At 41.2% G+C, this 23,744-nt stretch overlaps 1 protein-coding gene across 2 annotated transcripts in view; it reads right to left on the bottom strand.

Moving 5' to 3' along the window:
* The window catches only part of lrrk2 (leucine-rich repeat kinase 2), a 30,960-nt gene that overhangs the window by 5,392 nt on the left and 1,824 nt on the right, over positions 1-23,744 (bottom strand). For both annotated transcript variants that reach the window (XM_037107557.1, XM_037107556.1), the window contains exons 3-42: positions 23,411-23,520; positions 21,899-21,987; positions 21,017-21,154; positions 20,300-20,434; positions 18,455-18,586; positions 17,973-18,092; positions 16,372-16,532; positions 16,210-16,289; positions 15,787-15,893; positions 15,107-15,236; positions 14,775-14,899; positions 13,678-13,805; positions 12,674-12,818; positions 12,057-12,196; positions 11,587-11,715; positions 11,058-11,228; positions 10,567-10,831; positions 10,228-10,416; positions 9,416-9,531; positions 9,143-9,215; positions 8,340-8,536; positions 7,999-8,249; positions 7,151-7,299; positions 6,574-6,667; positions 6,278-6,464; positions 5,940-6,121; positions 5,590-5,813; positions 4,906-5,033; positions 4,447-4,665; positions 4,163-4,364; positions 3,845-3,933; positions 3,272-3,459; positions 3,028-3,182; positions 2,795-2,941; positions 2,382-2,573; positions 2,090-2,236; positions 1,848-1,960; positions 1,540-1,730; positions 1,176-1,336; positions 915-1,085 (exon numbers count right to left, since the gene is read on the bottom strand). In XM_037107557.1, the coding sequence (XP_036963452.1) occupies positions 915-1,085; positions 1,176-1,336; positions 1,540-1,730; positions 1,848-1,960; positions 2,090-2,236; positions 2,382-2,573; positions 2,795-2,941; positions 3,028-3,182; positions 3,272-3,459; positions 3,845-3,933; positions 4,163-4,364; positions 4,447-4,665; positions 4,906-5,033; positions 5,590-5,813; positions 5,940-6,121; positions 6,278-6,464; positions 6,574-6,667; positions 7,151-7,299; positions 7,999-8,249; positions 8,340-8,536; positions 9,143-9,215; positions 9,416-9,531; positions 10,228-10,416; positions 10,567-10,831; positions 11,058-11,228; positions 11,587-11,715; positions 12,057-12,196; positions 12,674-12,818; positions 13,678-13,805; positions 14,775-14,899; positions 15,107-15,236; positions 15,787-15,893; positions 16,210-16,289; positions 16,372-16,532; positions 17,973-18,092; positions 18,455-18,586; positions 20,300-20,434; positions 21,017-21,154; positions 21,899-21,987; positions 23,411-23,520 (6,070 nt within the window). The remainder of the gene's footprint in view (positions 1-914; positions 1,086-1,175; positions 1,337-1,539; positions 1,731-1,847; positions 1,961-2,089; positions 2,237-2,381; positions 2,574-2,794; positions 2,942-3,027; positions 3,183-3,271; positions 3,460-3,844; positions 3,934-4,162; positions 4,365-4,446; positions 4,666-4,905; positions 5,034-5,589; positions 5,814-5,939; positions 6,122-6,277; positions 6,465-6,573; positions 6,668-7,150; positions 7,300-7,998; positions 8,250-8,339; positions 8,537-9,142; positions 9,216-9,415; positions 9,532-10,227; positions 10,417-10,566; positions 10,832-11,057; positions 11,229-11,586; positions 11,716-12,056; positions 12,197-12,673; positions 12,819-13,677; positions 13,806-14,774; positions 14,900-15,106; positions 15,237-15,786; positions 15,894-16,209; positions 16,290-16,371; positions 16,533-17,972; positions 18,093-18,454; positions 18,587-20,299; positions 20,435-21,016; positions 21,155-21,898; positions 21,988-23,410; positions 23,521-23,744) is intronic.

Below are 23,744 nucleotides of genomic sequence, written 5' to 3'. Positions count from 1 at the left end.
AAAGGTGTGATGTTAGTTAGGAGCATCGTAAAAGAGAGTGTCACTTTTTTATGGTGTCAAAGGTTTGTTTACACGACTACAATTGTAAACACGGCAGAAAGGAGTTAACAATTTTGTGTAAATAACATGGTTTCATCCTCTCATGATTATGATTTGTGTGCTGCAGTCTGAGAAAAGATCAATCAAGAATTTGATTTCTTTGTTAAACGTGATTCTGTTGCTGAACTGATTGAACTGACACATTTAAGAAAAGAAAAAGTTGACTGTACAATGATTAATTCAGAAAGTTTGACGGCATCACATCTCATAAAAACACAATTCTCAAACTGTGGTAGGGGAATCACTTGCAGTACGCAAGCTCCCTCTAGTGGAATGTGGAGGAGTCCCAGATTTTATCCGAGAAGTTATTTTAAAAAATACAGTATAATAAAATCACTTATTTCAAATAACAATACTTATAATATAAATAATTTAAAGTAAGTTTCTATTTTCCTGTAACACTGATTGTCCGCCTGCTATGTAGTCATATTCATGCATGTCATATGTGCAGACAGTATCCATCATTAGTCACAAGGTAAACTGTGGTGGCAAGACGGTCAGCAAAGGTAAATTAAAAAGTTTGAAAAAAAAATGAAAATGGGACTCCGAACAGTAATGTTTACAGCAATGAACAGAGCACAAATGCTCCTTAAGCACCACAGCTGGCTCATCCAAAACAGCTGATAAAACAGCTAGAGTAGGCCTATGACACAGTATTTTAGAGTCGGTAATGATTGTGGTACTTGGAGAATACTTTCTGTGGTGAAACTGAAACATTACAAGCACTTAAATGGACAGTGGCTCATCACATGTGAGTTAATATCTGGTTACAGATTTAATGTTTTATTTTCATGAAAGAACGCTTTATTTCTAACCTGGCAGTTTTCCCTGCACTGCGACCTCATCGAACTCGCTGGGGAACTTCATGCCGTCAGAGATTCGCTCGCCACAGGTCAGCAGGTCGTAGAGCAGCAGGCCGAAAGAGAACACGTCCGCCTGCTGGTTGTAGATCACGTTACCTCGGGCGACTTCTGGTGCCCGGAAACCTGCCACACATACAGTCATTAACTTCAAAAGCTTGACACGACCTTAAATACAATCAGGATGTGAGCTGGAGGTTTGCAGAGGTATCTGACCTGGTGTTCCCTCGGAGCTCCTCACTCCCATGCTGCAGCAGTACTGAGCGATGCCGTAGTCTGTGATCTTGGCGATTATCTCAGAGTCCGTCTTCAGGTTGAACAGAAGCACATTGTGGGGCTTCAGATCCCGATAAATGATCATGGCCGAGTGGAGGTACCTGCGAACACAGATGAAAGACATTTTTTCCAATTCTCACGCCACAGTTTTCAGAATTTTAATGTGATTTAGAGGATTAGTTTGGTGGTAAATATGAGTTATAAACTGTCACAATCCTAATTCTAATTCTGGTTGATTGTGATGATCAGGTTGTACAGACGAGACAAGACAAGAAATGTCACAGTATCATCCCATAATCTCTACCTGAGTCCGTCAGCCACCTGCAGGGCGATTCTGTGCTGAAGTTTTTGGTTCAGGCTGCCGTTTTCGTGTTCAAACAAGGAATCCAGTGAGCCACGGAGAGCCAGCTCCATAACCAGGACCTGCGGAGATGAGCCAGCCGCCAGGAGACCCACCAGGCTGGGGTGACGGAGGCGACCCAATACCACCAACTCCTGGAGAGAAACAGATCAGAAAAGAAGTGATGTAAAGGAAGGATCGTGGCAGTAAGCTACAGGTTAGATGTTCACAAAAACCCTTTCAGTTTGTCTGTTCTAGGTTGTCAGTGGTACCTGTCTCAGGAGTCTGTAGATGTAAAGCTCAGATGCATGTTTGTTGAATATTTTCACAGCAACTTCTTCATTTTTGTAGACACCTCGATAGACGGTCCCGAAGCCACCGTCCCCTGAAAACAAAATTTATTCTATTTTTTATTTATTTTCTTTTTTTTTTTTAACCAAAACTGACTGGTTTTAACGGTCATTTCAATTAGATATCATAAAAATGTTGACGTGTGGAAATTAGATAAGCGTACCCAGTCTGTTGTCTTTAGACATGTCTACCTCCAGCTCTTCACTATCCAGTATCGTTCCTGCAGGCTGATCACTCAGCACCAGGTCAGGAGCGATCTGAGAGATGGGGAGAGTGCAGCGGGGGTCCTCCGAGTTCACCAGCCGAAAATCTGTGAAAATAAAATCACTGACATATAACTGAATAGATAACAGGAAAAATGCAGGGAGAAAAAGAGGTGCCACTGAATGTTTCTTGGAAACAAACACAATACATTTAGAACAAAGGTTCTATAGCTTTCAGTGTGACTTTTGTACCATTGTCAAAATAGGGGAAGAGGTCCTCGAGCAGAATCCTGCTACACTCCTGCCCGTCCTCGAAGCTGTAGAGAGCCCACTTCTTCAGCAAAGCCTCACCGCTGCCGTGCATGTCTGTGTTCAGCAGGCCAGGAAACCACTCCTCCAGCAGGGAGTCGATGTGATCCACCACCTGACCCAGCAGCATCCGGCCTGGTGGGAAAAGAGTTCACAATGATGGTCAACATTACTGACATGATCACTACCAGCAACAGTAGCAACGTGTTAAGTTTACTAAACTACAAAAATGACTGAATTAAACTCCCAGAAATCACAGCAGTCGTCTAAAACGTGATCTATGTAATAGAGTTTCATATCACGTTCTAGATAGTTGGATGGTCTGATAAGACCTTAAATTTTAAAAACAAAAGCACCTTTTCTTGAAGAGGGCACAGTGATCCTGACGAAGCTGGAGGGGTTCTCCTCCACTGAGGCAGCCTCCACCAGACAGTAGGCCTCTGGGGACCAGCTCAGGTACACGCCTCTCCTCCAGTAGATCCGGTTGGGTCGCATCACTTTTTCTTGATTAAACACACAGCAAGATAATTAATTTCATAAACCACTGGGTAATGGAACAGGGACTGTATCTACTCTTTATCCACTTTACCTTTTCCACAAAGCAAATAAGACGAAAACTCCAGTAAGCGGCTGATCTGGCGAGACCAGAAATCCATGGGGAAGTACGGCATCTCATACAGACGCACAATCACCTCTGAGTTCTCACAGTGAGGCAGCTCGATCACTGGTCTGTGCTTGGGCAAACTGTAAAAGAAGAGAAAAGTGAGAGATAAGATGGTGAAATATGTTAATTTCCCAAAACATATCATCTGTAGTTGCAAATTTAAACATACCTGCTGGGTACCAGCAGCTGGTCCTCGCCGAAGGGCAGCGCGATCTGAAACTTCTCCAGCAGTTTGAAGAACTGCGTCAGGTGGCTCTTGGGGAAACATTTGGTCTCAAACAGAAACTTCTCCACCATCGAGCGCTGAACAACTCCTTTAGGGGGCTCCCAAAAGCCACAGCTCTTTAATGTCAGTTTCTACACAGAGACAGAGAAAACACCTGACAGAGCTGACACATTCTTTAACAATCATTGAATTTCCTTGATTTTGTGACACGTATTGTAACCTATAAATTGATCTAATTTGCACAACGAAGAAAACAAGATGCCATAAAGAAAACGACAGCAACAAAACGAGAATTCTAAAGATAGGATATTTAAACATTATCCACAAGATTTTATAATGGAGACACAGAATATTTAATCTGCACACACGTGGCAAATAAAAACAGTGATTTATACAAATAAATTGCCCAAACAAGACCTGAAACTGATTTCTGAACTGTTTCTTTAAGCATCTCAGTTAGCCTGAACAAAGACACAAAGCTTGTGTGACTGTTTCTGTGTGTTCACATGAGGCTACCTGGGAGATGATGTGGCACAGCCACTGCGGGTCGATGAAGTAGAGCTCTTGGAGCTGAAGTGCCGGATCGTCAAAGTGCAGCAAAACCCCTTCAGTGACAGAGGAGGAAACAAAAAAATCAGACAAATACATTGTTGATTCTTAACACAATATTTAAAACACTGAGGTCATGTTGACATATCAGTTGAGATTTAAATTAATATAAACACATCATCCTCTTGTCTGCCTGAGACAGGGACACTGCATTCTACCAAAACTAAGAATCATCCATTTCTTTGGATCACGTTGAAGGTCTTTATGATGTTGAATGTTTCTGACCGGCTTCACTGAGGAAGTGGACAGCGTGAGGCAGCTCAGCTTCCTCCAGCTGCAGCTGGCTCTCCTGGATGAGCTGCAGCAGCTCCTGGTGCCTGAGAACGGGGAACTCTGGGGGAACCCTGGCTCTCTCCTGCAGAACGCGGCGCTCCAGCTCCACGTAGCATTCTGGAACCAGCTGGCCCATCACAGGCTGGCCCTGGATCTATGACAGGAAGAGGCGATCAGAGAGTGAGGACAAGGAAGCAAGAAATGAAATGTTGAATCATTCGTTTGAGTCAGTTTACCTTAAAGCTGGTGACCTCCCTGGTGATGGCCTTGCGGAGCTTGGTCACGGCATCTGAGTCCTCGCAGACGGAGACCATGTGGTAGTCCCTGATGGCAGGGAAGCCCTGGTGGTTCAGCAGCTCCTCTCTGATCTTGGTCAGACAGGCTTGTAGTTGGAGCTCTTCGCTCACATCGGTGTGTGTTCCTACCAGGATGACCGGGGACAGAGGAGCTACAGCCTGAAGAAACGAAGAGCAACAATTTGACAAAAGATGGACAAATATATGCTTGTTGTCTGAGCTAGGATAAATTGAGAATGAGAATCTGTTTTTGAATAGCTGTCCTGTCTACAAGGACATAAAGGATGAGAACCTTTTTCGAAATTGAACATGATTTATAAAGTTATAACGGTATTCATCACCCCTCTGATCTCAATAGATCTTCACGATAACTCTGTGAATCTTTGGTTTATGACTCACTTTGATGTTGAAGAGCCAGGGTTTGAGAGCGTCCACCTGACTGGCTCCCTTGCTGAGGTTGCACACGACCAGGTAGAGAGCTCTGGAGGTCAGGAAGTGAGGGTGAGAGCCACTGAACTCCTCTCCCCCTGTAAAGGGTTAGGGGTTAACATACACGACTTAAGACATATGAATTATGTACATACGCTGTTACAATCTTGGTTTGTTCCTCGTGAGAATGTCTACAACTTGTTTTTTGCAAATTGACTGCTTGGGCACAGAGGAAGATACTGTTTATTTCTGTGCTATCACCATTATCACATGGTGAAAGAAAGCAGACATTCAGACGCCACCAGTGAAAATGAATCAAACAACTGAGAAGACGCTGTAGTGTAACATATCTGTGAGAATAGAGTACCTGAGACAAGAAGAGTGATATTTATAGCCTATATTGAAAAAAATGTTGAGCTTAGATGGAAATAGAAGGAATCTTTGAGAAATGCGAAATATACATTCATGGATTTTTAACAAAACTGAATCAGTTTTTCTTTCCCTTCTATCTCAGTTCTAATCCTGTTCATACTTTTTCTCTGGGAACCTGCTGTGCATGTGAAAAACCTTATATTTGCACATTTTTGATTTGATCTTGGTTATGAAGGAGATTTGGGCTCTAGCAACTGTGTTTTTTAAATGATGTTGACCAACCTGAGAAGTCCCAGACGTTCAGCACCATCTTCTTCCTGTCCCATTCACTGATGGTCCAGTCACGGACGTCGATGCCAGCAAGGGTCCTCTTCGAGTTCACCTGTGAGCGCTTCAGCTTCATCAGCTGCTGGATCAGGGTGGTCTTCCCACTGCCTGCGTTCCCCACCACGATGAGCTTCATTCGGTAGTGCGGCACCGCCTTCTTCAGCCGCTGCTGCAGAAACCTGGGAAAGAGGGAGGAGGATAGGTTAGCTTAATTATATTTCTTCTTTTACAAATTCAAGATCATAAAGTGTGGTGACAATAGAAGAAATGTGTGATATTTAAATCTTGAAAAACAAGCCACCGACCTGACAATGTCTTTGGTCTTGCTGCCAATGAGTTTGAGGTCCAGCTGGAGTTTCAGGCCGTCCAGCGGCAGGTCCCACAGTCTACTCAGTTTACCCATCTCATCGGGGAAGGAGCGCAGGTTTGTGTTACGACTCACATCCAGGGAGGTCAGGCCCTCCAAAAGGCCGATCTGTGGGGGGATCTGAACAGAGCCGAGACAACCATCAAAAGCAGAGCTCTGTCATTAACGCCCGGACATTCTCTACTTTCACAGCATTTCATGATGAGCAATGAAAAAAGGGCTCATGATAGCTGAGAAAATCATGTCAACTCTTTTGGAAAGTAATCAGTTCCCTACCTCAGTGAGCTTGTTGTCACTCAGGTGGAGTTTCTCCAGTCTGACCCATTTGTAGATCGGTCCACTCAGGTCCAGATCTTTGATACAGTTCTGACTGAACATCAGCTCTCTGAGGTTGTTGGACTCCCAGAGTCCTGGTCCAGGCAGAACAGCAATGTTGTTGGTCCTCATGTCGACTGACCGCAAGCTGGACAAAATGAGGTATGAATCAAGTGTTTGTATTACAACATTTGTGTTAAAGTCTGGAAAATTGTATAAATTAGAACCATAGAAAACTAGCTGAGTATCCGACTTACTTTGGGAGATGAAGTATCGCCTCAGAAACTTCAGTGAAATTGTTGTTTGCTAGTTTCAGTGTTGTGATCTTGGATGAGAGATGTGACAGGGAACCTGTAGAAAAACAGTAAAGATCAGTCACTTCATAGTGCACATATTAACCATTAAGTAGTTGCTTGCTAGCATGCATATTAGTAGCATATTGGCAAGTAAATCACTTATTCATGCATTATTCTGCCTAATATCTAAAAAAAAAACCTTCAAATGTTTATATCATCCAAATAACTCTAAATAAAGTGTAACTGTTTCTATCCATTTTTCAATTTAACTGACTGGCCTATAAAGCAAACGTCTACATTTCTAAAATGCCTTTACAGCTACGTAGAAAGTCTGATTTTACTATGTACTGAGGGGAATTCTGTTTAGATTAAATATTCTCTCATTAAACCCATTTACTTTTTCTATCCACATGATCTTCCACAGGGTCACTCGGTGCTTGAGTGTTTTCCAAAGTACAAAGTGGGTAGACAATGAAGGTACAGAGCTCTTCAGCTAGAGGATTAAAATCTAATAAACAGTTAATCAAATGGTACTCACAGATTTTGTTCATAGAGACACTGAAAGTTTCCAGTTTAGGGCAGCCGGTCAGGAAGTCTGGAGAAATGTTCTCAACACTGTTCTTGCTCACATCCAGCAGCTTGATCTCCGGCAGACAGAGAGGCTCACACAGTTCAGTTATACTGTTACTGAAAAGAGAAAAAGAGAAATGTCACCACAAATGGAGGCTTGATACTGCTAGATCTGACCAGTATCTTAAAATGACAAGTATGACAAATGATCATGTTTTTAATGGTATTTTCTATTTTCTTATAAACTACTACATCTAATTGAAAACAAAAATTCTGAACATGTATCCCCTGATGACCCCACATGACTGCAAACATTTTTGTGTGCAGCACTGGTGAAGCTGTGTGTTCTCTGAGTGCCTTCTAGTAATCCCTCAGCAGAGCAGTGATTTGTTTAGAAAGGTGTGTGACAAAACTGAATCACGAAGTTGAGTTTATTAAGATTTGATTGCACAACCCTTTTTACACAACAGGAGTCAGCGTAACGTGTTGGCCAATTTAAGGGAAAACACGTCAGTCACTGGAGATGTGCCAGGCTCTGTGCTGTGCAATAAATGACTGAAAGTGAATTATTTAATTTCATAATTTCCTCTTTCAAAAATGGGAAAGTCCAGGGAAAATTGTCATGTGGTTTCGCTGTTTTTAAAGAAACCAACACATCACAACAATGACAGTGACATTAATGTGAGTGCATTCACCTCCTTGCAGCGAGCATGAAGAGAGTTTCTCATCAGAACTTAATACCTATGAATACTTTGGTTAAAAACAGAAAACAACAATACACTTTCCCTGCTCATGTGTTCAAACCCTTCAGCCTACCCTTCCATAAACAGCTCCTCCAGCCGATTCACGGCGCGGCCCAGCTCGCGAGGGAAGGTGGTGATTTTGTTGAAAGACAGATTGAGCTGCCGCAGTGATGGGCAGGTGACAGCGGGGTCAAAGGTCAGTATAGGACCCACACAGTTACGGGAGACGTTCAGCATGTTCAGTGAGAGCAGAGACAGCAGCTCGACTGGCAGCGACTGGAGCTGGTTGCCCTGAAGGTCCAGTCGAGTCAGACTCTTCAAATTCTGTCAAATCGAAAACAAACAACAGCTTCAGCATAGAGTTCTTCTGGTCATTTTCTATCTTGGTGATTCAGCACATATCAGAGGGACTACCTGGCAAAGAGCTGAAGGAAACTCCAGCAGACAGTTGTGGCTAAGGTCCAGACGGAGGAGATGTCCCAGCTGCTGCTGGACGAAGACATCATCCATCAGACAGGACAGAGAGTTCAACTCATTACCCGACAGGTCAAGCAGGCGGATCCTCTCCTTCTCTTTGGGCAGAGCAGCAGAGTTTTCCCCCGATCCAAACACTGAGGAGGAGACAGATCATTAGCTCCAGTCTGTCTTAAGTCTGGAGCTTTCACATTGGCAAAAAAGATGTGCTGAGAAAGATTTACAATGACAAGATTGTTGCTCTTTAAAAAAACAAAAAAGGAAATTTTTGCATCGTCAAACTCAAATTGAAAAACAGCAGAATGTTTTTAAACCTTCACTGAACTTTAAAAAATACCTCCTATTATTGTCAGTTAGTTAGCAGAATAAGTGACCCATTAAATCCTATTAATTATTAATTCAACAATCTTGTGAGAGACCATTTTTAGCTGTTTTCTTTGTAACAAATTTACTTAACTTGACTGAAAAATAATCTGGTGTGTTGTGTATCCTGTGGTTGTCTAACACTGTGTTTTTAAAGAAGATCCAGATCCAAATGCAGATACATTCTCCAGATGTTGGAACATTTTGGATTTTGTTTAAAGCGAGCTTTTGTTAGTTGACAGTCACTGATTAAACGAACATAGTGTGTCCATGTGCTAATTGTCATATGAGAATGCAAGTTACATCATCATCAGCATGTGGTCGAAGAGAAAAGCAATGCAGCAGTGTTTGACAAAATGAGAATCAAACTGAATCCAAACCTTTTTGACCTGAGCCGGTTCTTCCATATCTCCTGTGTACGGACTCACTGTGTTCAGTCTCAGTCTGACCACTCTGGAAAAAGAAAGAAAGGCACAGACATCAGAGGGAAGAAGTGAGTGAGGGAACAGACACACATTTGAGCGGGATGTCCTGTCTTATTTCTTAGAAAGGGACTGCAAGGACAGTAAATCTTTTGACTTGACAGTAAACTGCATAAAACAGTATCAATATCACATGAGCACAAAACTCAAATCTTGATAAAGAAGTTTTACCTCTGCGCTGGCATGTCTGCGACGCCCCTGCTTCTTTTTGAAGGACCCCCCTCTCAACTCTTCTGTTGAGTTATTGTGCGGCTTTGGAGACAAAACCCCTGACAATGAATCACTGCCTACAAAAAGGAAAAAAAGGACACACTGAGAGGTGAGGACATCATCGTCAGAACGTAAACTACATTTCATATTCGTATGAATTTCCACTTTAATTCAATCCTGTTAGAGGTCTCAACATTTTAATTCAACCATTACCACTGACATGAGAAAATCTTTTCTTTTCTGTTTTTAGACAGATGCGTATGAGGACAAATCTATTTACAGACAGTGGAAATGGTCATATTTTTATCATGTGAGGATTTTAAAGTTACAGTCACTTAAAGAGGACTTTGAACTAAATGATCACACACCAACGAAACATTAAGTACTGCCAAGACAAATCACATGATGTGACGTGATCACTGTGAATTATTTGATGCACAAAAGACTGTGTAAAGAGTTGAGATGGATGACATCATGTCAATCAGTGAAGTGGAAACATACAAGATGTAAACGTGTGCAATCTGAAGACAATGTTACAGTAAAGGGATTTTCCTTGAAGTGAAACAGATTATTGTCCTCAGTTTAGTCTGTAGTAGAAATACATTGTTTGTCAGCACAGCCGTGATTCAGGCGCAAAAATTGAAATTCAGTTCCACTTCAAGTGTGAACACATTTTCTGCCTTTGTTGAAACAGAGTGTAAAAATAACTTAAATAGGTCATACTGTTATTAGCTATTTGTATTAGCTTATGCCAACATCTTGTGAAACTTTACCATCGCTCTCCATGTCGTCATTGAAAAACAGGCCGTCGTCCATGGAGACAAAACTGAAGCTGGAGTCGTCGCTCTCTTCAGAAATGTAGCCAGATGTCAGACAGGGGTCGGCCAGAGATCTGGGAAGACCACTGCTGCTCTTGGACCTCTGGAAAGACTGAATGTACCTCGCCAAACTTATACCCTTACCTCAAAGACAGAACACAGCACGCAGAAAATGAAATATTTGGCTGCAGTTAAATATCCATTCCTTCTGATGTTTATTTCTTTCAAATCATTCATTAGCTGTTAAGTCTAGAAAAAGTCTGAAAAGACAGAAAAGCATAGACTCTGCCTCACTGTTGTTGTAGCGCAGACTGTGTGTTCTGCCTCTTTCAGCCAGCAGGGGGCTGAGCCAGGCGGCATCCAGGCGGCCCAGCCTGAAGCCCCCGAGGCAGAGGGCGCTGTTGTTGAGGTCCAGACCCAGACGGCCCAGCAGCTGGATGACCGTGGGTCCGTCGCCCCGCTTCACGCTCACAGCCAGAGCCCTGCGGAGGTGCTGCTCATGGGTACCTCGGCTGAGCAGCAGCTCCACCAGCTCAAGGGGTCCGCCTCTCTCACACACCTGGAAAAGAGGGCCATGACTGAGTCTGAACTGTGGATCATTTGAATTACTGATTAACCTTAATCTATAACTAGGGCTATGTATTGAAGATGAATATGTTTGGTACCATTCTGAGAAAAAAATCATCAACTGTTCAGCATTATGTCATTTGATAAAAGGCAGGAAATGAAACAAACTGCTCCATTTTATTTCCTGATGGTGTCCTGTGGGTTTTGTGACCTCTGACCTGATAGATGAGAGATTCAGTTTTGGTCTTCTTATTGATGTCAGCTCCCAGCTCAATCAAACACTCGGCTAACGTCATGTCTCCATCCTTGCATGCTTTTTCCAGCATGCTGTAGTGTAGCTCCGAGTCGCACCACATTTTAGCCAGAGAGAGGCACATCGACTTACGTAGCTGACAGCAGACAGAAGGAGAGGGGAGACTAATCTGTTTATTTAATTACATTGAAGGTTTGCAATATTCGTATGATATATGAACAGGAAAAAGACAAATGGACCTACGCACTTAATGTGAGCAGTATTAAAGCATGTCTGGTATTTCCTGCTCGGCCCTTTTGAACTGTATGTTCCTCTCGGTGTACAGTACAGCCTGTGTTTCATTTTGACAGTAGATCAAATTGAAATAGTCCAGAATCTGGGTAAATATTGCCCTGTTCCTTTTGGAAAACAGCAATTAAAAGCACTCCTTTTCATGTGTTTGTCTGGACCCTGATCTGTAAATTCAGTTTTTGCAGTCTGCAGTGAGAACTCACAGGGTTGTTGCACTGATCAGGAGTCTCTTCTCTGAGGTGCTGGAAGATCTGCCTGTCAAAGTCTTCTCTCTGCAGTTCAGCTGCAGCTCCTGAACAGGCATCCAGCATCCTGAGACCCACTTGGAAACCCTGCGGGACACACGACAACAGACAGATCGGAAGAAAAAAGCTCAGATCTATTATCAGTAGCAGTCAAGGGAAGTCAGCTCAATTTTACTTACAGTATATAGCCTCTAATATCTACAGAATACAACAAAGTCTACAGTACTGCAACTGAACTTCTGAACCAAGACAGCAGTCATTCATTTCAACATTACCATTACAAGATAGCATTTCAGAGGTTGTTTTTTTAACTCTAAGATAAGTACTCAGTTTTAAAGCAGGGTTGCATGATGTGGCAGTAATTCTCGATAAAAAAAGGGAATGCAACAGTCACGGTGCTTTTCTAAATGTTCTATCACTGAGGTCACCTTCAGCAGCATCTCAGAGTCTTCTTTGTACTGGACGAGTGAGGCGACAACAACGGAGGCCAGAACAGGTACGATCATCCTCGACAGCTTCTTCTTAGACACGAGGTAGCTGAGCAGGGTGAGACCCCAGTAGTGTATCTCTGGAAGATGTTTGGAAGTCAGTGAGGGTATGATTTGACCATTGTAACATTGAAATCATGATATTTTAACTGCTCGGACAAGGGATTTTTTCAAATTAGTGGTGCTGTAGTCAAAGAAATGCTGCACTTTACTTTTCCTCTGAAACTCTTTCTTCCTACTTTCAAACCTGCTTTTATGGATCTAACCTCAAAAAGGGAACACGATGGAGTAATGACTAATAATTTATATATTACTGTTGAGTCAATTAAATAATTATCAATTTGTACCAAGACTATCATTGGAGAGGCAAGACTTTCCTGTCCTGTTGTGAATTCTGTTTCAGACACTCATGATTCATCATGAATTATCAATGAGCAATCGCTAGTTAAACATCATCAATGATGACGGGGTTGAGCTGATTTTTCCACTCCATTGCAAACATGATTTTGTTCCTCTCTTTCATGGCTACTTATTTATTATATTAATTAAATGCCTACCTCGTTCCTGTGGGAACATCTGTAGTGTATGCAGCACTGTGTCTATCGCTCCCTGCTGGCAGAGCAAGTCCACGGCACCGGAGCAGTCAGCCAGAGCAGAGAGCACCTTCAGACCACACTTCTGTATGAGGGAGCTGCTGATGAACTGCACATGAACACAAACAGCACTGAGTATCAAGCTGGTTAAAGCTATTCACACACTTTCTGTGACTAAATAACAAATACTGTTTGAATATAATACAATTTCAAAGTACTGTCGGTGACCATGGCAGATGTCAGTCTCAAGCAAGTCCCAAGTTATTTTTTCCTTCTGCAAATTAGGTCAAGTTTAGTCCTTAGTCAAGTTACACAGTTGAATTTGTGTTGTTGTTTCTTCTTTTATTTCTGGACATAAAAAGATGTCTCATCTTCAAATGGATTATATCTGCTTCTATGACGAAACTCTTTGTATGGTGAAAAAATAGTCAAATAGCATAGATATTATGGTTAATTGTTGGCTTTTGACTTTCTCACTGACATGTGATGCATTTTTTTTTCTTGTTCCCTCCATTTACAGAAGCTGTTTTTGTCCCTGTTACACATCCAGCCCTCAGGCAGTGGGGTACCAAACAAAGACATGGGAAAAAAACAACATGCTCAGCATTCATTCGTACCATCAAGTCAACTGGCAAATTCTTTTTAGAAATGTAATTACACCGTTCCGATGTTCTGGTTGCCGGAGAAGCTACTGTATAATTTCTACAATGAATGGATGGACTGTTGTTTAATTTATGTAATGAATGAGAACTATATGTACTGGCTGAGTATTTGTACACTGCTCCTCTTTTATGTGCTAAAAAAATCTTTACCCTCGACTACTACTGCTACTGTTATTTCATTTTGATTTTAATGTATTTTAATGTATCCTGTGAAAAAGGGTGCAAAGACAAAAACGTATCAAACAGTGAAAAGGCTGACATGAAAGAATTAGAGAGATATCTCTGGGTTGCTCAGTGCTTCCATACCCTGTTGAGAACTTCCAAGTAGAGGGTGTGAGCTCCTTCCACCACACACTGGTTCTTCAGAACCTTCAACGACACGTCGGCCATGTCAGGATCAGCGACCGAGGCGCCGTTCTCCCTCAAACTCCTGTCTGAGAATCCACAAACACCGAGGAAAGATGTGAAGACAAAGAGGCAAGCAAACGTACACACAGAGACAAGACAGCTCTGTTGCATTCAATAATCTAATTAGGAGTGTTAACAGTGCAGTGCTGGGAGCAAAGGAAGGGTAAACTGCAACTGCATTACCCTGGAGCAGCTTTGAATTCCCGTGCTGAGCAAAGAAAATGTATAGTTGCTCTGCCATACAGAGAAAATGATTTTCTGAGAAACTATTTTCTGAGTGAGCATTGTTAAATCCAGTGCGTCCACCTTGGTTGTAAGCACACCACACAGACAGACAATAACACTTACTATACTTTGACACTTCTATTAATGAGCATACCTGATAAGCATGAATGATAAGATCCCAGAACTGCACTGAGAGCTGTTCCCTGATTTGACGCAGGAAGAACTGCGATGTAATGGTGTAATGGCAGCTTGTTACAGCTGCATAAATAGATTTTTATTGGCCGCTTTGAGGCTACAGATTCCCAAACAAACTGAGAGACAGAAACTAGTCTATTGCAATTTCTCGCAGAGCATTATTAACATCGATTTGAACTTCTGCTTCTGTCCACCGAATGAATCCAAGCAAAAAAGTTTCATCTGCTGTCCTACTTCCCTCAGCAGCTGCTTAAACCTATCAAGCTTTATCTGTCTGATGTTTGGAGCTTGGCAGGGAGTGTACAGGGTTTATTAGAGCTTGTTTACTGCTGGAAACGATGTGAGGCTGAACCAGATAGCACTTGTGGTGAAAATCCCAAACAGTTTTTAGTGGATCTTTTTTTAAATACCAAACTTGGTATAGCAAGAAAAGAAATGGTCACAGAGGGAGTAATAGGAAAAAACAGATCAGCATACAACCAACACTGATTGTCAACTCAACTGTGGGCCATTTATAAACATGACAGAAAGAGCATTTCTATGTAAGTGAGGATAGAAACTACACATTAGTGTACCTGGGCAGAGGAAGACCAAGCTGGCCTTCAAAGCCTCCAGCTGAACATCCGGCTCAAAGTTATGGATCTTCATGGTGCTGAGGATCTGGCTCATGGCCATGTTCAACTCATCTAGATTGGCAGTCCTAAAGGCATAGAGAGACAGGTTTCACTCCATAATGAAATTTCAATGTCGCTGTTTGGGTGCACTTTGAGAAAACCCTGGTGCTTGATATTTTGGTAAGTCACACAAAACATAAGAGCAGCACACAAATGTGAAAAGGAAAAGTGTTCTGACTTCCTTTTTCTAAGCCCAACAAATGAGTCATAGAATGGGAACTATTTGCGCTCACCTTCCCTGGAAGAGCAAACTGAGCAGTTTGCAGGCGCTGATGGAGACTTCAGCTGAGGTCGAATGTCTCTTCATCATCTCCACTAGGTTAACATGGAGGCCACTGGACAGCAGCAGAGAACACATTTTACCTGCAAATAGAGAATAGCAGACATCCACTAAATGAGCCAACAAAACAGTATTTTTAATATGGTTGCTTCTGCACTTCTGCACTTTGATTTTCTTCGTCTGCTAAGGCAATGTGACAACTGACTACAGATATTTGAACCTCTTCACAAACTGGACATCCACTAAATGAGCCAACAAAACAGTATTTTTAATATGGTTGCTTCTGCACAGATTTCTCAATAAATGGGGTTTTACTACATCAGCATCTTTTAAAGAAGCTCCACTGAAACACACAATCAGAGTGTATGGAATCCCAATTAGAACAAACTTTCTCGCACTGTACTGCATATTGCATTGATGATGGTGATGGTATGGTTTGGTGTGGTTTTATTAATCATTTTGCAGCCAAAGATAACATGATAAAAGAAAAACACACAAACTACAAAGCTTGATTGAAAAAAAAAAAAAAGGCGCCGCAGATTCAGGTGATAATTCTCTCTGGGCTCATCACTCATTTCATATGCATTGTTATGATGAAATATCAGTTATTCGTGTGCACGGTTGAAGACTCACTGTTGTGTGTGATGAGTGTGGCTATGGCACTGGTAGCAGCTTCAAACACACTGGGAGAGGAGGAGTGGAGCAACATGGCCGCCATTAACTGTCTGTGAACAGGAGTCCTGAAAACCAAATTCGTAAAAATATAAACATATTCTCTCATCAGACATTTCAATATATTTCTACAACATCCCTTGCGACATGTATAACTCTGAGGTATGCTGACCGCTGAAATCTGATTTCTTGCATTTTCTTAAGCCTAATACAAGTCAAAAATCATATTTAATTTCTTTTGCTTTGATTTTCTTCGACAACTGACTACAGATATTTGAACCTCTTCACAAAAAAGGCATATGTGCCTCAGAGTAAAGAAGTCCAGATGTAATATCACATACAGTATGTGCATGGTGATTGGTATTTCAATGTTCCAGTGTTTACCTCTCATCCTGCTCCTCCTCTGAACTGTTCACTCCAGCTCCGTGTAGTAATAGACTGTGAATGGCCCAGCTGGCAGCTTCCTGATGTGGCATAATTATGTGATTCAAATGATTCTATGCAAAATATTTGCTGTATTTGAGCACCAGTATGAGCCGGACTAACCTGAACGGCTGGCTCAGCAGCATGAAGATCCAGTGCCATGCAGCAGACCTCCATCCACCCAAGGCCCATGTCCTCCACCTCCTCCCTACCCCTGTTCTCCTCCTCCTCCCCTTCCTCCAAACCCTGCTCAGCCACCGCTTTGTTCTGCACAATGGTTGCAGCTGACGGAAAGAGACATCATGGTGTACTTATTACACCGTACAAGATCTGATTAAACCATCACATTACATTCGTAGACTATGTGAGTGTTCTGTTCTTCGAAAGAGTCGCAGTCATGTTCAAAACTACTAGTTTGTTCAGTTTAACACTGCAAGATCTTCAGGATAGAAGTGTTTTGTGGTAGAGACTAAAAGATACAAACTGTCCACTCTATCACAGACAGAGCTCAGTAAAGCTGAAGAGTTAATATTTTTAGTTTTTTACAGTAATGTGCAGCCCTAGAGCTCAGTTATGTTCCATCACAACTCTATAGTTTATTGAACATACATATATATACATATATTTTTTTAAGATGTTTTTTTCATGTGAGATTCATCAGCATTGAATCACTCGCTCATCGCTGTCGAGACATAGCTGTTTTTGAGGAACAATTCATGATCCAAATGGCAGTCTTGTGCCGTTCAATATCTGTTTACAGTATCCTTATTTGAATATAAGAAGGCATGAAATAGACAATAGTGAAGTTGAACCAAAAGTAAAAACAAAGACAACTGGGTTGTTTCTGTTTCCCTCCAGGACGCAAATAACAACAGCACAGGACAAAATGTGAGGTTATTCAATCATTTGTAGTCTAAATGATTAAATAACCTCACGTCACCTCACTATTGTAAATAGATCACCAGTTAACCTTTCCTTTCCCCCATGATCATGCGCTTGGTAGCAGACGAAATTGCATAGTGATCGCAATGCTTATAGGGGACCAATGTAAACACAGATGGTTTCATTACTCTGTGTTCGTTACATTGTGCAATCAACATTTACATCATGGTGACATGTTGAGGCAGAAAACTTGTCTACTGCCAGTTTAAGCTTTTGTCAAAACTGACACTTGCCCAAGACAAGTCAGTCAGCTTCTTAGTTACTTTGGCTCACTAGCAGTAGCGACAGGGGTTTGCTAAAAATCTGATGGTGCAAACACAAAAACAACACAATTTGAGCTTATAAATGTATAGCATCTGCTGACAGCTCGCAACCACATTCAATAAAGTTAAAAGCAGTGTTACTGTCTAAGACGGGCAAGGCGAAAAAAATATATAACCGACAAAACACACTACATTTATACATAAATAATAATTTGATTAAATGCTTTTTCAGAGTAACCTACAGATCTAATGCACAGCCTGGAAACAGCAGTAAGCTGTGCATGTTCATATTCAGCTCCCTGGAATACACAAGTTGGTGGCACATGACTGGCAACTCGAGGGAATCAATCAGCAGCCCTAATATAAATAGAATGTGCTGTTTTTTGTACCCTTTGTGGGTTGCACTGCTGTGCATCAGTGTTGGTCAAGGCATTGTTCTGTCGCTTCTATCACTAATCCATCTTTGTGGATAAAAATAAATGGGTTAAATATAGTGTGCGAGTGTTTGTGTGTCCTCACTGAGAGCAGCCAGGCAGGAAAGAGCAGCGGCTTGCAGCTTGGCATTTTCTGGGAAAGTCTGACAGGCTTTCACTGCGACCCTCTGGACGCCGTTCAGTACCAGGATGTTGTAGTAGCTCTCTACAATAAAACACAGACCAAACGCACACTGGATGAAGGTGATGTCTCCACTGATCTCTTCAAAATCCAGACACCGTTGGTCAGATAGCAAGGATACATCGATTCCACAAACACTATTATCATCAACAACCTTCGATGACTGAGGAGATACTCCAAAGTTGTTAACTGCCAGTCTATTAAAGAGCAATTCCACTTATTTTACAGACTCAAGTGTGTTTACAGGTCTGGAATGATGGAAGGAAATCTTATCCACAAATGCAACTAAAAACGTCTCATATTAGAAGACAGACAAAATGAGTCTTAAATATGAGTGAATAATTCATACAGATCGTGATTTTGAACATTTGACCACTGGCTCTGACCTAATGTAAATTTCCTGAACAAGCAGCAGGCCGTCTCCTGCAGCTCCTCCACCTCAGGGAAGGCGTCCATGGCGGCAATGACCATGCTGTAGCAGCGAGCACCTCCAGACATCAACATCTCCACGTTACTGCCTGGAGGAGACAGGACAATAAACTCAGACATCTGTGATGACTGCTTTTCATGATGTGGCTGGACATGAAGTGATATTGCAGGTTTATACAGTACAACACAGCATGTCGGTGGGGTAAGTACTGATTGGCAGTCACGACTATACTATACTATTAGGTTCCTATACCAAAAAAAAAAAAGAAAAATCAAAATGGCTGTTTAGCAAATTCAAAATGGTAATAATACACAAGAAAAACAGCAAATAAAAGTATAAACAAGTAAGAGGTCAGAGAAGAGTGATTTCTCCAAACAGCCTGGAATCCCCTTATGACCGTGATAAATCATACATCTGTGGAAAAACACAGATCAAAGTGGAAAAAGTTTCCACTTTTCTTCATCTGTGTCTGTACTTTTCATGCAGAAATCATGCAGCTAATTAGAATTTCAGTGCAGAGCAAAGTCTCTGTTTGTTCTAAGTCCTTTTTGATGTTCATCCAGCTTTAACTGAAATAAAAGTAGTAGTTGGTTGTGGTCTTAAGAGAAAATACACGACATGGCATCTGTTCAGCCACAGGCTTTTAGTATGTACGGAAAATCTACTTTTTGCAGACACAAACAGATGGATATGATGATCCGGACAAGGTTTTTCCATCTGATATTCATCTGTGCAGCATATTTAATAGCTAGCGAGGAACAATACATTGTATTGCAGAAATGACAACTGTAGTATGTAAGTGTATTACACAACTGTAAAATATCCTACTATTTTAGGTTGTTTATAACCAAATGTAAGTGATCAAAAATGCTTTTATATTGCTTTTAATTGTATTAGTCATAATTGTAAAGCACCTTGTTATTTTGCATCTGTGAGAAGTGCTATAGATAAACCTGAATCTGAATATATTCTTTTAATGTTGTTCCATCAATTCAATGACAGAATGCACAATAAATGCCCCAAATCTGTGCTAGCCTTTTAACTTACGCCATATGAAATGAACAACAGTTTGCAGAATGGACAAACTCACACCAAACCTTTCTTTTCTTCAACATCCTCTCCAGTGAAGCCAGAACAATGTACTCCTCATAATACAAAGACTGCAAATACACAGGCCCTCCCAACATTCTGATAACTGCATTTGATTTTCCAGTTATTAAGATTACATTTTCATGGAAATTGCGGAACAGTCCAAGGCAGTTATCTGTTACATCACAATGCCCTTGCGAGCAAGCAAATGGACACAGTGTTTACATGAGGAGTTGCTGTGTTCTCCACCATCAGGGACTTTTCATCAAGATTTGACCATTTCGACATACGCCACCTTCTTTCACACAAACAACTGGTCTGCAAAACATCACCCATGGTTACTAGTGTTTGTGGTGGCTATAATCTAATTTTCATCAAGACTGATAGCGTTACAAAAAAAAAAGCATTACAGTGACATCACGGTCCAGTGGTGATGCTTGATGTGAGATGAAGCCTCCTCTGTGATCAACATGTGGTGTAATACATCAACTATTACATTAGTAGAGCGAGAGCACCCATTCCTAGACCTCTGTACTAACAGAGATCTAAACTGGATCCGACCCTCATCAAACTGGGGTTCAGATTTCCTCTGTAATTTGCAAATACGCACTACATTTAATCAAGATCAATCAGCCAATCAGAAATCAATATATGGTAGAATCAAGGGCACTGACATTTTAGCCCCAAGTAGTTAAATGTTATGAGGTCTTACCAGGACGAGCCAGTGGGAGCAGCACCTTCATGCCCTGCAGCAGGAGCTCGGCGCTGTCTGAAAAAGTCTGAAGAGCCGCCAGAACCACAACGTGATCCTGGTTCTCCACAAACTCTACAAGGTGGTCATCACTTACTGGAGACGCAGACACAAAATACTTATTCAGCTGGTGTATCCACCAGCATATAGAAGGATGTGATTGCAAAGCTAGCTAAAATGCTGTTGGTTGACACACATTTTAATTTGTTAATAATTGGCAAGTCACGCCGCTAATGTTTGTGTATTAGCAGTTTTTCGTAACATTTCCTGTCCTCTGAGATGGGTGCTAATTTTAGCATATTAGCAGCCAAGTGTGCTATTCTTAAATGTGCTGCAAGCATCAAATTTATGACTGTATATTTACAAAAAACAATAATATATAAAAGTAAAGTAAAGTATAGTATATGTAAAAGTATATGTAAAATTATAAATCTTGTCTGTGTAGTGTTTTCAATCAAACTGAAAATTACCACACTCAAAGTGGTAAAAAATAAATAATAATAACAAAGCTTCACTCTATGTAAAGAGCATTTTAGCCTCACAGGACTCCAGGCATGTCTACAACATGGCTATTAAGCTACACCACAGTTAAATCAGTCTGTTTGTTCTAAAACTAAATACGGAATTAGTACAGAAAATACAAAACCTCTACAAGCTACAGGGTCAGAGTCTGCTCACCTCTCTCCAGAAGGAACTGCAGAGCTACACAGCCATGGAGCTGCACCTCTTCACTCGTAGGGAACATCTTCATCGCCTCCACCACCAGGCCAAACACATCCTCCTCCTCCTCCTCCAGCACCATCAGAGGAACCATTTCTTCATAAACATGAGGTAAACGAGCATATAAGACACGATCCGCACCTATACAACCATCTGACCATTACAAAGAACACTGTATTCATCCAACAAATTAGCCATTTTAAAATGAAACAACTGCAGATATGAAAGTGTTTTTTTGGGGGATTGTGTAAATATTTTCTTTAAAAATGCTAAGAGTCAGAAGCAGGAAGTACTGGGTTTGCTTGATTATTGTGCTTGGCAGTGCAGCCACTGACACTTTCAAAGACAAATCATTCTGCAGACCATGTGATTCACTTTTTAGTCTAACCTCTGCTTTTGTCCAAAGCTTCTCTTTGCACAAAGCGTGATGAAATGACAGTTATTGCACATTATATTGTAAATGAGCATAAACAAGAGGATTGAGATTAAAATGTGGCTCTAAAAAATGCAAAAAGACACTTAGTGTTATTAAAGTGGCCTTTGAAGAGAACCCCTACATACAAGAAGAAAAAATACCTGACATGCACAGATTTGGTTCTGACAATTTTCTGTTATTCCGTCCTAAAATGCAGCATAATTCAAATACCTTCAATATTCCTTTTGTATTGCTTTTGCAGCATGACATAAATCTTATTCCAATCAGACACTGAATCAACTTTTGTGAAGTGTGAGATTGTTTTTCCCAATGCATCACAGAAAAGGGTCTTTAAATGAAGGTGTCATATTTAGGAGGAGTGATGCCCTGATGTGTTGTGGTATATATGCTGTGTAATTGTGTACCTGATCTGAGCAAGAGTGCCAGAGCTCTGAGTCCAACCATTGTCACTTTGCAGTCCGTTCTGTACTGAGATAGTACCTTCAGGATCTGCCTGGAACAAATATTAAGGGCAAACATTTACCAGGAATGTGGACAAGACACAGTCCCCTTAACCATTTTCCTATCTACAAGCCAGCTCCTAACTTTTACCCTTTAAAAACAGTTGTAAACTTCAGGCTGATGTACAGACCTGCATATCATTAGGTAACAAAAAATATGTTTTATTCATTCTTACTGTCTAAGCACTACTGCAAACACTAGTACTAGTAATAATGGAAACATGTCTTAATACAAGAACTGAAAACATCAAAGAGGCTGGTCAAAGTCACTTGGAGATGAGATCCAATACAAGGAATGTGAGACCCTAACCCTAACCCTAATACAAAGGAACTGAAAAGATCAGCTGAAAAAAAAAAACTGTCAGTAAAACTGACATCGCGTGACAATATAATTTGACTTTACCCAGTTACTTACATCGAACAGGAACTGAAAACTGAAAATGACAGCTGTACCATCTGAACCTGAAACATCTGAGAGCCAAATCAAATCATCTGTTAATTTGAAGAAAAATGGGTTTATAAAGTGGACAATGATGCTTTCACAACTGCACTTTCATGATGCAGATATTACATCACTGGCCATGATGTACTCATTCTAAGAATGACTTAGAGTTGCATGCTCATGTTTAGCGGGTGTAATGCTTACTGTGTTCACAAGTTTAACATGTTAGTTTTCCGTAATTAGCACTAATAACTAAGAACAGCTGAGACTGATTGGATTATCTATAGTTTTGCAGGTATTTCTTCATGAATCAAAGTATTGGACAAATCAAAATTATTCCAGATGTGACGCCAGATGGAATTATTTGCAAAATTATTAGGCCACCAAATAAAAATGTGTTCTAAACCTCATTGCAAGACAACCATGAATGTGTGTTCATAATTATGTGCCAATCTATCAAGTGGATGTAGAGATATTTGGACAAGTGCAGATGCTAACCTGCTTGTTAAACTAAAGGGAAAAGCCAGTGGATCTATATAGTCATTAGGATCAATCCTCTCTGAACCATCAATGTCTGCTCCGCAATAAATCTAATAGTTGTAGAGATGTTACAGACTGGATCAAGGTGGAGGACTGACCGCCCGACAGACTGGCATTTGCATCTCTACAGCCATGTTGTGAACAACTTTTTGCAAATGAAAACATTGACAAAGCTTTGTCCTAGTTGGGGTCAAAATGTGCACCACAACTTCAGAAAGATACAGCGTGTAGCAGAAGTATAAACACATAATCAGTGACCAAATTCATGGCTTCATTTGAACTTGAATGCTATATAATCTGATCAACTATGTCTGTGTGACATAGTCATGTGACATGAGCCATTAGGGGCATATGACAAGAAAATTGATTCACTCTGTTAAAAAATAGTGCATAACTGCTACTGTGCAGCACCCAGTAAGTATGTCTTTACTTACTGGTGCACTCCCAGCACCTCCCAGTCCTTGGCTGCCTGCAGAGGTCTGGTCAGGTGTTCCAGCGTACCAGGGCATATTTCAATCAGCCGACAGAGCAATGACCAGCCCACCTGCGGGAAAAATATTACACCATGACGCAACCATCAAATAGAGAAAAGTAGTAATTCCTGAGCAGATCAAGGAAGTGAACCTGACAAATTATCCAGTAGCGGAGGTGCACTTTAACTTGTAGGTGATTTGCCAATGAGTCGTTTATGATTGCATGACTCTCACAATTTGACTTTTATTTTGTGAATAGCTGCAATCTCAGCTCTGATAAGCTGCAGTATAAGCT

The sequence above is a fragment of the Acanthopagrus latus genome, chromosome 8, assembly GCF_904848185.1.
Source record: "Acanthopagrus latus isolate v.2019 chromosome 8, fAcaLat1.1, whole genome shotgun sequence".
Lineage (NCBI taxonomy): Eukaryota > Metazoa > Chordata > Actinopteri > Spariformes > Sparidae > Acanthopagrus > Acanthopagrus latus.
Note: the sequence above shows the minus strand (reverse complement) of the source record. Positions and strands in the feature narration are given on the sequence as shown.